General features: G+C 29.0%; 1 protein-coding gene across 6 annotated transcripts in view; it reads left to right on the forward strand.

The window, feature by feature from the left end:
- LOC145323722 (uncharacterized) overlaps positions 1 to 9,053 on the forward strand; it is a 174,989-nt gene extending 165,936 nt beyond the window's left edge. Inside the window, exons 23-29 of one of the 6 annotated variants that reach the window (XR_013881075.1) lie at positions 623 to 721; positions 1,060 to 1,121; positions 2,449 to 2,562; positions 3,137 to 3,220; positions 6,944 to 8,076; positions 8,394 to 8,765; positions 8,908 to 9,053. Coding sequence is in view for 2 of the 6 variants with exons in the window: in XM_080166204.1 (XP_080022330.1) it covers positions 623 to 721; positions 1,060 to 1,121; positions 2,449 to 2,562; positions 3,137 to 3,220; positions 6,944 to 7,030 (446 nt within the window). In the remaining 4 variants the exon portion in view is untranslated. Of the gene's footprint in view, positions 1 to 622; positions 722 to 1,059; positions 1,122 to 2,448; positions 2,563 to 3,136; positions 3,221 to 6,943 lie in introns of all 6 variants that reach the window. The other 5 variants (XR_013881076.1, XR_013881074.1, XR_013881073.1 and 2 more) reach the window with 5 other exon arrangements.
- The last annotated feature ends 6,874 nt before the right edge of the window (positions 9,054 to 15,927 follow it).

Consider the following 15,927-nt stretch of genomic DNA (forward strand, 5'->3'; position numbering starts at 1 on the left):
CGCTGGATCAGAACCGGTTCTCAATCATACTGAAAAATCATGTATAGCACCTATTATAGATAATTTTCACGAATTTGAAAACAAAAAAATTATAACAGTTTTGTTAGTCCGGGCCGTTGGCCCCGTTTTATCCTAATATTTTTATTTATTTTAATATCTGTGGATAGCTGTCTATAATACGATGCAATAAATACGTTTGTTTTACACGTTTTCTTTGGTTGATCTATCCCTAAATTCCGGTCATTAGTTAAACCACTCCTAGTCATATAACATATTTTACATACAGAACAACTTTTGATGCTTTTTTCAACAATGGGTTATTAGGATTTTTGTATCTTTTTATTGGCTTTGACTTGACTGTGTTTTTAAACATTTTTGCCAGAATAAATACTGAAAGAATATTTTCAAATCAAACATTGCAACTTTTTCATAAAAAATATATTTTTCAGTGTTTAAAGCATGTTTTGGCGGCTATAATGCAGTGCTGAAGTTTTAAAGCTAAGTTTCTGTAAAATAAAACCTACAAAAGAATCCCCGAAAATTTCCTGAAAAAATCCGCAAAAAATGTAAATGTGAAATTAATATACCTAAATGTTTTTCGTACCACAAACTAATCGTTCAGGTGCGACGACCCTTGCCATAGGAACTGGTGCAATCATATCCTCCAGAACCAGTTTTGACAAGGGGGAATTCATTACTTCAGATACAAGCTCAGAATCAAGTAGGTTTCATATTAAAAAAAACAATATTTTGAAAATGTCCATTTTGATGCATAAAATATTTGTTTGAAAATTTAATAGAAGCATAAATTTATTTTCCTCGTCAAACTTAAGTCTTTTGTTGAAAGCTTTTTATTATATATATTTATATTTACACATTATGAGTGTTATTATTTGAAAAATCAAGCAAATTTTTACAATATTCCAAAAAAATTGTACATATTTTTAAGCACTGTGTTATAACTGCCAATAATACAAAAGCTTTGATTTTTTTAAATGCATGTATACGTATAAATTTTTAATAATTTTGGATTTTTAAAATTCGTTTCTCTATTTTTAGAGCCTAAACGCGCCAGAATAGTGCCGCCATCTAGTGAACGAATAATGATTTACGTTCGACAGGTAATAAACTCTCATAGTACATTTGTTAGTATACTAAAATTCCGCAGTTACACTAGCGGCACGTGATTAAAGATTATATTAGAAATTCAAATCTGATATTCTTGTTTTTTTTTACAGTGAAATTAAGATGTAAGATAATTGTAATATGGCAATAAAATCTGCTACTGTTCAAGGACAGAGGAATATGTTATTGGAATTTTAAATTATTAGTCCTCAAGGATTAGATTTATTGGTTGTTTCTGCTCTGTGGGTAAACGGTCGGAATATATTATTGTTTCTTAAGTTCCCAGAAATGATCGACAGAAGAAAATTTTAATCTAGCATTTCCCTATCCCTGTATCCGTGGCTACTGGCAGATGATTTTAAGTTGTGATTATATCTTTATATTTTTGATGCTTCATAGTAAAGTCTTGTGACTTGGAATTTTAGAGTACGTTTAGATAATATTTTTTAGCAGTATCTTAAATATATTATTTTAGCCCCCCCCCCCTTTTCACAGTTTCATTTTCGATTTTTCTAGTACTCTTACAAAAGGCAGAGCAGTTTTTCAACACTGAATAACCAAACACCAGTTAAAGACTACGGCCAAAGAAATCATTTTATACTTAAGATTTTCTATAATATATCGGTTTTTTCATATTTAAATGATAAATTGTATCCCTTTCTTTTTTTTCGTTTCTTAATGCCATTGTCTTTAAAATAGATGTCATTGTGTAAAAAAATGCTTAGTTTTACTTTTTTTGAAACAATTTTACATCTATAACATATGTTTTATACTAGGAAAGAATGATAAATTTTGATATACATTTTATAGAAATTAGAAAAAACCTTATAAAATTTACTGTTATTTTTTATGAAAATAATTAGCTTTTCATTGCTGTAGAACTTAAGAACATGCTTATCCTTGTTTTTGAAAGATTAGCTCAAAATAAAAATGCTTATTTATTACATAACTGCCTTTTAAAATTATTTGGGTTGCGTAATTCTAAAGTTTTCCATGCATTTAATAAAGAAATTAGTTTTGATTATTTGAGAATTAACAAACGTATTTAGAGAATATAAAAATAACAAGGACAATTATATAAGTACAGTAAGATTTTTTTGTCTGCAGCTTAAGATTTTAATGACTACTGAACTGATTGATTTCTCCTTTTAAGGAAAGCTTTACATAGGTCCATTGATTATTTTAAGTTATTTATAGATTTAAGCATTGGGATGGTTTATGAATATTTTTCTGCCAGTTAAATAATTAATTAATTTTATAAAATGCAAAGCAAGATTTTATGCAATTTTGGGAACAAAAGAGGCTTTAATGTTATTTTTTTAGGAGACGGAGGAAGTGTACACCCCTTTACACTTGGTGCCCCCGACGGTCGCAGGTTTGATCGCCAGCATAGAAAACAAGTACAAGATCAGTGCAAATAACATCAGATATATTTACAGGAATGTTTCATACATACATACAATAATTAATTACACTTTCGCAGAGGTCCCCAAAGTTTTTATTACCTCGTTATCTTATTAGATGGCTCTAAAGCTTTATGAACCTATGTTGAATTTTGAGTGGTTAATTTCAAACTAGTAGTGTTCAAACTTTTCAACCAATGTTTTAATCTTCAAAAGGTAAAATTTGTTAATTAACATTAAAACACACTAGCAAACAAACACACAATAATCATTTTCATAGTCGCAGAATTTTTATGACAAGAATTTTTGGTAAAGATTTAAAAAATCAAGGAGGGTGGACATTGGGTTGTTTATTAAACTAGACCCCAAAGTTTTATTTTAACATTTTCTTATAGCGTACAACATTGGGTACTTGAATTTTAATTGGTTGGTTTATTAAGTTGGGAGTCTAAACGTTTCAACCACTAATTGTGTCTTCATATGGGGTGACTTTGTGTATCATCATTTGGGATTTACATCAATTTATCGGTTATTGTCTTATCCCTTTAGTTCTCTGTAAAAAATGCTCTTTCATTTCTGTTTCTGTATGTATGAACGAGAAATAATTTAGAAAAAATAAGGACGGGATAGTTGCAAAGATAGATGACGATATGCTCAGACATTATTGCAATGAGGATGTTTTCCTTATGCAGGTACTTAACTTTACTTTTTACTATTTAGTTTTTTGTTATTTTTCTATGTTTGGATATAAATGATTGTATATTTTATGAAAGATATTAAAAATCTTTTTGTTCTTAAATTTTTATAATTTGTGTCAAACATATCAGATATATCATTTTACAGTGTAGTTTCCCTCACTATCGCGCCTGGCATAGAAGAGGTATAGGATTATCTGAAGAATTAGAACAATTTACTGTGAAGTTTTCAAATAAAACCATTGATTTGTGTGTCAATATAAGTCCACATATTAAAAGCCGTCATTAAATCATCTTTAATTCAAACGTTATTGATCTATTTTTTAAAAGCGAAGCTTTTCTATAATTAGGGTCGGTCCGTCCGTCCGTACGTCCGTCCGTCCGTACGTCCGTAACGGATAGCTTTTTTCGTTAATTTAGGCATGTTAGAATTGTCCTATCGATTTCAAATTTTGCATGGTGATTCCTTTAATAGTTAGGTACGATTTAGAAAGCGTTGCAACTCTATAATCATCACCAAAATGTCCGTACGTCCATTTTAAACATGTTGATTTTTTTACTTTTTTAACAACAAATTTTTATGTGATCCTATCATCCGATTGATCTTATTTTTGGTATATTGATTCCTGGGACAACAAAGTATAATGTAATAAGCGAAGCAACTCTATAATCAAGTCCTAGAAATGTAAGTATGTCCATAAACATTATCCTGAATCAAGCAGTTTTTCAACACATTTTACTTACAATTTTGCTTTGACTCTTATACATTTATATTATGATTATTCAGTTCTGACACTATATAAGTGTTAATGTCCGTTTGTCCTACTGTTTAAGTGCTTCGCTTTTATGGATGTTGCCATCCTTGTTCACATTGCTTTTATGCCTAAAATCAAATCTTTGTCTACCTTGCTACATTATTTGTAAACAAAACTAACAAAACAATATTATGTAAATATCCTTACAACGAAAAACAAATATTTTACTTGCAGACAGCAGACTTTGTGTAGAAAAAGGCGTGTTAAATAATTTATGTGCGAAATTGAATTTTGCATTTGCATATTGCATGACAAGCGTATGCGTGGTGTTTATGTAAAATAACAACTGACGGACAACCAACATTTTGACCAATGAATATAGAACACTATAAAATCAAAATTGTAATATACCCTAACCTTTAAAAAATCTTCAGGACGGATGATAGGTTCGCAATAAAGTTTTAATATACATGAACCTGGATCCCCTCTTTAGGATGTCCGTTGGGTACACGATAAAGTAAACATTGTATTATACCTAAACCTGGAAAACCGAATAGGTTCAATTCAAGGTCTAAATGTATATGAACCTGGATAACCTCTAGAGGATAGGTAAACTAGTTTGGTGTACCTGAACATTGATAACCTCTAAGGGTTCACCACAAGGTGTTACCTAAACCTTGATAATCTCTAGTAGACCTATACTTCACGAGGTCTTATTTTTATGTTTATAAACCTTGATAACCTTTAAGGGTACGGGTGTACTTATAGGCATAACTTTGGTGTACCTAAACCTGGATAACCTCTAGAGAACGGGTTAGTCCTAAGGTCTAATTTTAATCTACCCAAATTTACAATGGATTTAGGTGTCTACATTTTAAAAACACTTTATCCTTCTATCTCAGCATTCTTTACGTATTGAAGTTATGTAAACAGTAATTTGAATTTTAAATTTAGCCAAACAAGGCTTAATTTATCCCTTTTTTATTATATACTGTCAAAATAAAAGAAGGGATAATCCAATGGAGATTATTTAGTTACTTGTCCTTTCATTTCTATTAATTAAATAAAAATGTTGTTAAAGCCTAATTAACCTAAATAGTATTACCCGTTCCAAGATAAATTTTCACTATATAATAAGCCATAATCGTCCAGTTTTTTTTTCTTCTAAATTCATCCATTGACTTCATTATTATCTGATTAATGAGAAGGTAAAAGCCTTTCTTATAGCAAGGCTTGTAAAATCTTTTTTGGCCAATTGAGTTTTTAAAATAGAGGACTGTATCATAATATTATATATCTTTTGGTCCTTTTCTTATCGTACTGCTTGTTTTTAACTTATTTTATGTTAAACCAGTTTAATCATTTCAAAGTACTTAGTTTTCTTTATGGGATTTATTACATTATTTTGAAATTAATCATCTATTCTAAAAATCTACTGTAAATCTGTTGCTTAAAGAGATAATTAACTCTAATGGATTATTTAGCTCAGGGCCTAGGCTAAAATTTTGGAACATTTATTCAAAACAAAAAAATTATTGACACAAAAAGTACGTTTGAAAATTTTAGCAAATATTTTAGAAGTTGAATTTGTAATATTGTTTTCTTTCTCTGAAAATTTTAAAACCTTATTTTGAATCAACTCTTTTTTTATATTTCACTAAAAAAAGAATGTGAATAAACTAACAAAAAAAATACATAACTTTTTTTAAAAATAGAAATTCTATGATATTTTTGTTAAATGTTTAAATCAATGATTGACCAATGAAATATACATAAACTCCAACACCAAGCTCTATATATTTATACTTTTTCTGTGTGTAGCTTAAACATATTCAAGTGATAAAAAAAATTAATTTTAATTGTCCTATCTCTGTTACTCCTGGTTACTAATAACAACAACAGATCAAAATGTTTCCATAAAACTGCAGAAAAATAAAAATAAAATTTTGCAAAAAAAAACTGTTTTCTATACATATATTTACAGTACATTACTTGACATTAGAATGTTAAATATTACATTTACTAAATACCTCCTGAGGAAATTTTAAAATATGACTATTTTTAAATTGTTATCTTATTATTGCCTGAATTACTCATGGAAATAATTTTCTTGTGCAGTTTTTTGTCAACACTGATATACTTTATCATGCTTACCATTAACAAATATAAAAAGACGTAATCTTTTACTAATGGCCAATGAGAGGGTCATTTATTTTTGAAAACAAACTTTTATCTTGTTATTGCTGTATAATTGTTCTTTTTTTCGACCAAATTGATACTTTTTGCATTGCAGTTTTTAAATTTTGATTGCTTGAAATTTATTCTTATTATATATCAAAATAGGGAGAAGAAAATTAATCTTGAATAAATCCACCATTAGAATTTCATATACAAAGACAAGAAGAAATTAATTAGAGGCCATTGTCCTATTCGTATGTTGTTGTATTCTTAGGAATCTTAAAGCTTTCATTTAAAAATACTCTTCTACTCTCCCATCCCTCAATGGGTAGCTTTGGATGCAGTGTATTTAAAAGTACATAAATCTTTGTATTAAAATAATAACAAGGATCATAACATTAATTCCAGTGCTTCTTCTGTTTTGAAAAATACATCTGAACATTTTACATTTGATGGTAATTAACATTAAGAGTACACTTACTTTCTGAACCTAACCCTTCTTGCTAATTTGAAGGAAGCAAATGTTTAAAGTTTTTTATTAATTGGCTAAACAAACTTGGGAACATAAATTGAAATATGATTGGTTGGTTCATTCAATAAAGTGTCTCAACGTTTCAACTACTCATCATAATTTACTGATGAGTGTTATTTTGTATATCATTATTTGGGAGGTATATCAATTTATCGGACATTGACTTATTTCTTTAGATCCCTGCAATTATTTTGTATTATTTTGCTGACAGAAACTTTTTAAAGAATTTTTTTAACCTATTATTTTTTATTTCAGGTGATGGTAACTGAGGGTCCAAGTGGTGACGAGAGTATGTTCTATGACATAACCCTCTCAGAAATGCAGCATACTTTGGAGCGATAAAGGCGGTTCTGGCCCATTTAAAAACAGTTAATAAGATGAAAAAAATGTTTGAATATAAAAAAAACATAATTATGTGAAAATAAATAATAAGCAGTGACCCTCTAGTCCAATCACTGCTGAAATAAAAACATGTTAAAATTACAAAAAAAAAATATTTTGAAAAGATTATGCTGTAAGGGCAAAAAGTATCTTATTTTTAAAAAAATAAGTTAAAAAGAGTCTTCAATTTGAGTCATTTTCTGTGATTAGTTATGTAAGAAATGCTATTTAAAATATAAAAATAGTTGCTTATTTGAACAAAAAAAATTGAATTCTAAGTGTGTCATAAAAATTTCAACAAAATGTGTTTTAAAAAGTTAAATTTGCATCAAAATATGCTCATAAATATACTTATACATATTTTATATTTTTGTATTATCAAACAAAAATAATTGTTAATATTTTTTTTGTAAATTAATATTTTTATATTTGTTATAGAAAACATTTCTGAATTATTGGTGCCATGATGAAATTATTTCCTAAAAAGTACAACCACCCCCTCCCATAATCTATCCGTCCCTCAAATTACCTGATAACCCCCCAAAAAGGGAATAAAGCTCATCACCCGTAGGCTGGCCCTAAAAATGGGTCGTGCATGGCCGTAAAACGGGCCAGTTTGTTGGGGCCAGGTTAACATATAATCAAAAACATACTGTATTTTTTTTCTTCTTTTTCTTTGTCTATAAAAACGCTCAATCTATATCTCTTTTCTTTATAATCTTTTATATTCTTTCTATTTAATCAAAATATTTTTTACAACTTTGAAAATTTTAGAAAACGGGAAATCACCTTGCATTTATGTGTTAGAATTTATATCAAAATTATTTTGTAAATATTTATTCGTCCCCCTATTTTTCCTTTTTTAAACCTGAAAAAAGGGTTAAAAAAAGAAAAACCCGTCTTATATCTTACATAAATGAGAATCAAAACTGAAGCTTATTATTTGATAAAAAAAAATTAAAAATGAATAAAAATATCAAAAACTTTGGAGAAAAAAGGCTGTGAAGGTTTTTAGTTTTCTAGAGATTTTAAATAAATTTTATATGTATTTTTTAAGTAACCTAACCTTAAAGGGATTTATTATTAAAGAATTTGTATAAAAAAACACATTTTTTCCTAAATTTTTTTGAAATAACATTACTTATAATGCATTTTAGACTTTAAAATAGTGTTTGAGATGTTAGAATTTTGCTAAAAATGTGGTTATTTTTGACAAATCTTTTTGATTAAAATCTTCTTTTAACTAGTTCTAACTTTTTTCTCTATAAAGTACTTTAAAAAAAGACAAATATAATTATAATTATTTTCTAAAAATAATCTCTAGAAAAACTTGAAACTGTATATTGTGCCACTCTATCTATATATAATATAAATATTCTAAAAACAACTGAGCTTCGTAAAATTGCATATTTGTTATCTTGTTTTTTTATTTGTGCCATTTTTGTTTACAAGAATTTACATTTGTTTATCTTTTTTATTCTATTTTTTTCTATATTTACTGTATAAAGAAATAATCAAGAAAAATGTGTATTATTTTGAAAAGATTTGTATTTTATTATTATATACAAAAATTATATTAAGATCTGATTTTTTATTGTATTTATAAACTGAGCTAAAAAGTACCCCTAAAAAAATTGTTGATATTTGGAATATCATATTAAAAATATTTTTGATCAAGTCTTATATGTAATTGAAGGCATTTTTTTGATAACTTTGACAGCTTCGAGCGGTCAACCGACTGGCCGCAAAGATGATAGATGATAGTTGGCTGGTCAGTCAGCTGTTTGACCAATAGCAGCCATAAATTTATCAAATAAAGACCTTCCATCGTATATCAGACTTGATCCTTATTTAGTTTTTATGTCCTGATACTTGTAAAGTTAATCTGAGCTTAATCAAATTATCTGAGAATTTTTAATTAATTTATTATTATCTCCCAACACTATCTTGTCGCCCTATGTAAAATATAAACTTTCAAATCAAATAATGTTTTTTTTGTTAATGATTATTTTAGATTTAGAGAAAATCCGCTAAACCAAAAAAGAAGAAATCATCCAAAAAGAAGTAACTAATCAGACAACAAAATCAACTTTTCATGGACTAATAAGAAGCCAGAATGAAAAGGATTGCACCATTAAGAAACCCTAAAAATGTGTAAGTTTCTGTCTTTGGTATTCTAGCTGTAGGCTCTATATATAGACATGCCTACGCTACTGTACCGAGGTATAGAAACTTTTCACTAAACATCAGTCTTCAACAACGCGAATTTGTCCAAGATGTTTAATGTTAGTTATGAAAATAAATGTCTAAATTATCTAATCCAGATAAATACCTGGATCCAGTATTGGGGGACCTTTTTGTCTGCAAGCAAATTGCTTTCTGATGTTTTATAGTGACTTAGCTGTGTTAATATTACCGGCACTGATGGCTGAAATTCAAAGTAAAAGTCCCAATTGAAAGTCGGGACAGGGTCCACGGGATGGAGACACACATTTATGTAAACCCGACTCCCTCTATTGTTTTACTTTAATTGTAGGAATGGGTTATTAATCACAAATTAGGAGTATAAAATGCATAAAATATATACAATTCAAAGTTTCTTAGAGACATGGAGGAGCAAAACCTGCAGGACTATACATGGAACGTTTAGTTGGCTTTGACACCTACATTTTATTAGTTGTTATTTTAAATATTTTAGTAATCACATTTAAATGTTTGTTAGGGTCATAAAATGTCTGTAAATCTTTTTGTTCTGTACCTGGATGATCCATTTGGGTTTGCTGGCGTCCTGTGGCAGCTTAATACAAACAACAAAATTAATTTTATTTTTGTCGAAACCTACAGGTGATTTTCAGCTGTTGTTGGGTAGCAATACTTAGTATAATTGATGACCTTTTTATCTGCCCCTTAAATATTATTTTAGATTTGTTTCGCTTGTTGGCTATATCTTTTTCTGGTTCTGTGGCTGACAGAATGACGATATTCAATTATATTTTAAGAGCTGTCTATCTTCTACACAACAAATTGAGATAAAATAAAACAACAGTTGCAGTTTCATCCAACTACCCCCAGAATTTTTAAGGATAAGGATAGGTACCTTGACAATCATTATAGCTACGTTATTGTCGATGGTCTAGGTTCAAAAATGATTGTTCAAGTAATCCCCCAAGTGTGTATAGCTTAAGTTCATCAATAAATATAAAAAAAAAATATTGTCATTTTTATGGGAAAAAGGATGACATCATCTAATTATTTCAAAGATGATTAGAGTAAAACACTAGAGGGAGAAAGGGTTAAATAACTGTATCTCTCCATCGCAACAGCCTTGTGAAACCTTTCTATTGGGTCATTGAAAATCAACCAATGGTGTCGCTTATATTTGCACAACCAAGTAGCAGAAAATAATTTAGAAGCAGACTAAAAAGGTCTTTGAAAAAGGAAGGGATGTAGTTGTCTGTATATACATATATACTATAGATCTGTTCAAAGATGTATGAAAAGTAGGAAAATAGCCAAAAATTAATTTTAGATATAACATTAAATAGCCTAAAACCATCCTTGGGCATATAAGAAGCTTCCATAAGATTGGGATTTCAATCAGTTCAGTAGTTATTTAATAACCTCTGCAAAGCATAACAGCAAAGAAGAATCATATCGGTAGAGCGGGATATTATGACAGGGGAAAAATTGTCGTCAATTTAGATGGCTAACATTGACATCTCTTTATATTGGTCAGATATAACATCCAATAGAAGGGGATGGGATGGGGTAAAGGGGTTGGATGGAGAGTAACTGTATTTTAGCCAGCTACAAGTTTTACTTTATTAGGATACATGACAATCCGGTGTAAGATCCAAGTAATAATTAATTGATAATGATAGCAGGGATTGATAGAATTAAAACTAATCCATATTTTTTCTTTTACCGAAGACGACTTTTATTCTTGTAGAGGTGATTTTAAATGAACAAATTTCTATTATATAAATTAATCACGGTTAGTTTTTTATTAAATGAATAAGTTAGGGTACAATGTTTGGCACTTTCGATATAAGTAAATGATAATAACAAAGCCACAGAATACGATAATACCTTCAGAAAAATCGATGAAAATAGTTTTCATACTAAATTTTGTTTTTTTATATTTTTTCTAAAATGTCATGACAGAAGATGCAAAATGTCGTCTTAGTTTTTTGAAAGGATTAATCTTCTCTGAAATCTAAATTATCAAAATATTTTTTTTGGTAAATGATTATACGATATATGTCAAACATTTTATCAGAAAGAAATATTTAAAATTGTGAAGTAGAAACCTGAATAATTTTTCTTGTGGAAATAGTTTTCTGCAAATGTTGATAAACATATGTCTGCTAGCATTAAGATGTTTGTACTGCCAATACACGTTGGGTTTTATTTAAAGAATTTCTTTAAAATGTTTTTTTTACATTGTGTACCAATAACGAAATATTTGCTATCAGGAAACCCCCGACTAAGACTCGCCTACGACCCGATCTTTTAGGATTGCTTTGTAATTTACATTTTTGAAAGTCTTTCAACAGTATACACAGCAAATTCTCTCTTTTTTAACTAACTTTCCGAATAATATACCTAAAGCATTTGAATTGACAAAGGCTATGCTAATATTTTTACCATTCAAGTTTATTTAATATTCTAATAAATAGCGCAACCCTCCAAGTTTATGACTACTTTTCATGAACATATGATCTAAAGAATAAGCTCTGACGCATTGTCATATAAGGATATTATAATATTCATTAAAAAAATTGTTATTTTTGCATATATGTTACATTTTACAGTGTTTTGTGGCTCAAAAGAAAGACAATTAAAAATTATTTCATATTATATAGTTTAAATTACATAAGATAACCTAGAAATAGTAAAAAATTCCCTTTCTTTATTTGTCGCAAAAGAGAATTCAACAAAGATTTTCATTAAAAAACACCTTAGTGTAAAAATTAAAAAGTTTAAACATGGTCACAAAAAGATTCAATTAGTTTATTAAATGTTTCATTTTCAGCAAATGACGATTAATCTCTATTACAAAGAATAAAGTGTAAAAAGATATTCTCGTTCTAATTTTAAGCAACTTAAAATGCATTTTAATACCTTTTAATGATTTATTTTTTAAAACATCATTTTATAAAATGTTATTGATTTTTAAAGTTATATATTAGAATGTTTTTAAATTTTGTTAACATTTTGTTTTAAATGTAGAAAATTGGTAATTCTAAACATTCAAAAAATGATTTTATTAAATTTTCATCACTTAAATTGCATGTTTGATGAAATTTTCAACTGATAATTCGAGAAAAATCGTTTAGGTTTTATTATATTTTACTTTGAAATGTTAAAAAAATATATTATTGTCAAAAATGTGGAAGTTATACTTTCCTCAAAAAAAGACCTAAAACATGCAAATTAACACGTGTAATGAGATTTTTTTTCTTTCAGGTTTAATTTTAAGTAATTATTGATATTTTTTGTAAAAAGGATTTTATATAAAAAGTTTTAAAACTCGAGTTATGTAGTGGTTCTAAAAAAGGTTGCGAATTTATGCAATTTTCTTGCAAAAAAAATTTTCTAGGATTTTAAAAATAGCAAAGGGTGTTATTAGACGTACTTACAGATACAATTGCTAAGTCATTTTGGCCAAACACTAAAATAAAGTTTTGACATCTGAGGGTCCAGCCGTGTAATAGAATAAAAAAAATGTTTTGTCTGTTAAAATTTCGCTAGCCTAGAGGTCCTATTGAGTTCTATTTATATTTTGGAAAAGCCTTATATAGGTCCCAAAATGGTTTAAAGTTATCTATAAAAAAAACTTTATTTCATAGGTCTCTCCAAGCCCTCACCCTTCGAATACAGTGCACCCTAGGAAAGCTAGGGGCACAGCCGCTAGTCTTGAAAAACACCATTCTGATATCAAATATCTTATGGTCATAAGAGTAGAAATTTAATTGAAAAAGTTCATTTCTTATAGGGCATTTTAAGAAATGGTTCCGTGATTGTCGTCAATTCAGGTTGCTAATATGGACATCATTTATTGGTCAGTTTGTCATCCATTAGGAGAGGAGGAGATGGGATAAAGGGTGTGGATTTGGAGACATTAGCCAGCTACAAGTTTCACTTTATTAGAGTACATAATAATCTGGTGTAAAAGAAATAATAAATCCATTGATAAGATAAAATAATATTTATTAAATTTTTATTTTCATATTGCATATAAGTTTACAAAATCAAATATATGGTTTTATTGAACAATTACTGTTGGCAGTTTAAGATACAAACAAATCCAGGAATCTTAGGGATGAGACAATGGACGATAAATTTAAAGTTATTGAATGGCAGTACTTTATATTAAAACATTTGAGTCAGTTTAACTTACAGACCAAAGACTCTTCCGTCCTGGAAAATGTTGCATAGCATTTGTATACATGTACTATATGAATATATCAAATAAAATATATTTTCTTATAAAAAAAAAGAGATTAAAGTAAAAGTACAGTGGCAAATTAGTTATAAGAAGTACAAGGATTATATAGTTACAGGCTTGAAATGAATTGGCTGTTTCAAACATTACAAGTGCAGAGACTCTAATAAATTCTGGTTGTTATAGAGTAGCTGCGCAATTCAATTAAATTTACGGAGATGTTTTAATTTGACTTCCATCCTCTGGGCTGTACGATATTTTGTTTTCTCCCCTGGAAAAGAAATCAGTTAAAGATTTAAAAGCAAACAGTATTCTGTCTGTCTGTCTGTGTGTAGTGAAATATCTCGTTATCTGCTTTATAAAGAACTAGCGGCTGCGCCCCTAGCATCTAGGGGACTAATATTAAAAGAAATATGGAACAGAAGAAAAAAAGCCTAAAACCATACCCAGACTTATTTATAAAATGAAATAACCTAAAACCATCTAAGGACCTAAAAGATGCTTCACTGCGAAGGAGAACCAAATCAGTTCAGCGGTTAGCGATATCTTACGCTACAGACAAGAAAGGTTACTACTTTATATATGAGGATAAGATATATCTCAACCCTCAAGCTAAATTGCCTCTAGAAAAATTAGGTGGAGGGGGGGGGTTGCTAATTCTGAGATATGAGAGACTATAGAGCACAGTGGGATCTTTTGCCAAAAAACGGGACATTAAGGGTAGACAAAAGTAAACATCAATAAAAAAGCTTGTATTTGACGAAATGATGCAATTTCTTTTGCTTTAACTCAAAAATAACATAAATTTTGCTCCTGTTAACTTCTAATGTGCATTTGGTAAGTACGTCTGGCGGTTTTGGAGGAGCGAAGCTACCCTATTTTTAAAAAATCTATAAACCTTCATAACTTTAGTTAGGATAGGAATATTTTAACAAATAAACGTCTATGTAAATATTTCTTCAATGCAAACAATGTTTGTGAACATGAATATAGCGTCAGGTGCACCCAGTTCGAGTCCTGGCATTTTTAGGTAGGTCCAGTATAAGTAAAATAGGACACTAATAAGGCATGTTTTCTAATGTTTTTTTTTACAGATATAAACAACAATAACATAATTTTCAAAACACTTTTGATTTTGTGTTAATACCTTTATTCTAAGTCTAGCTATCTTCATTTAAAGTTTGTATAAGAATATAAACATAATTGCTTATATTATATTCTCTCTCAAACGTATATTTCTCTCTCTCTCAGACGCATATATAATGTTTTTGCAATATTATAATTAATCCCCGAATTTGAATTTCTGCTGAACCAAAACCAGTTAGAAATACAATTTTTTTCATAACACATGAAATTTAGCAAATTTAATTGCTAAAATAAAAGTATTTATAAGTCATCTTTATTTAAGGACTCCTTGTTCCCTTAAATGTCCATTAAAACCGCGAGAACGGCAAAAATCGTTAACAATCACACCTACGGCGGCAAATAACGGCGAAACGGTTGGCCGGAGGCAAATAATGCATAAGTAAAGAAAGTTCCGCCTCAAAAAGTTAGAAAACATTGCAGAGATGACTTTGGGCTCTAAAATGACTCCTTTCCCCTCTAACGAGGGAAAATTTCAAATTAACAAGAACGAAATTGTTCAAACCATGCAATGTAAAATGCTCAATTACTCAAAAACGGCCGGGAGGCCCCAGGTTATGAAAACTGTTTTTAACACAATACATGTTGCATATTAATATTATTATTGCAAAACCCGGGGCATCCTGGCCGTTTTTGGGTAAAATGGAGAAAACTGATTTTTTGGGGTTAAAAATCTTAATATTTTTGGTGAAATTTTCTCACAAAATGTCAATTTACACCACCAAAACAATATTTTTTAAAAAATTTTTCTTTAAATAGACATTGGTACAGGTATCTGAAAAGTACCTCAATCAAAAATTATTTTCATAAGATGAACATAAATGTATTTTTTGTTGCTTTGAAAAAATTGTGTAAAAAATCTGGAAAATCATCAAAACTGAAAAGAAATTTTTCACTACCTTTATTAAAAATGGCATAAATCCGCCAAAAATGAATATTTTTTAAAAATTTCTTTTCTAGCTGTCTTCTTACAGCCATTATTAATTCCTAGGATAGATAAAAGTCAATTTTAAATTTTTTGGATGTCTCTATGGATCCCACTGTGTAGAGCACATATCATAATTGGGGAATGTTAATCTATTACCCATTGTCCTAACCCTGCATACTTACTTAATATTTACAATCTGAACAACTTTACCATCCAGACCATCTCCTTTCACTCGTATAACCTTAGGTGTCTTTTCATTGGCTATATTTTTATCCCACATATTTTCTTCTTTTTGAGTAACAAATCCATCAATAATGGTGGTAGGTTTTGGTCTATAGA

This window comes from Acartia tonsa, chromosome 7 (assembly GCF_053477335.1).
Source record: "Acartia tonsa isolate MP-2025a chromosome 7, ASM5347733v1, whole genome shotgun sequence".
NCBI classification, from domain to species: domain Eukaryota; kingdom Metazoa; phylum Arthropoda; class Copepoda; order Calanoida; family Acartiidae; genus Acartia; species Acartia tonsa.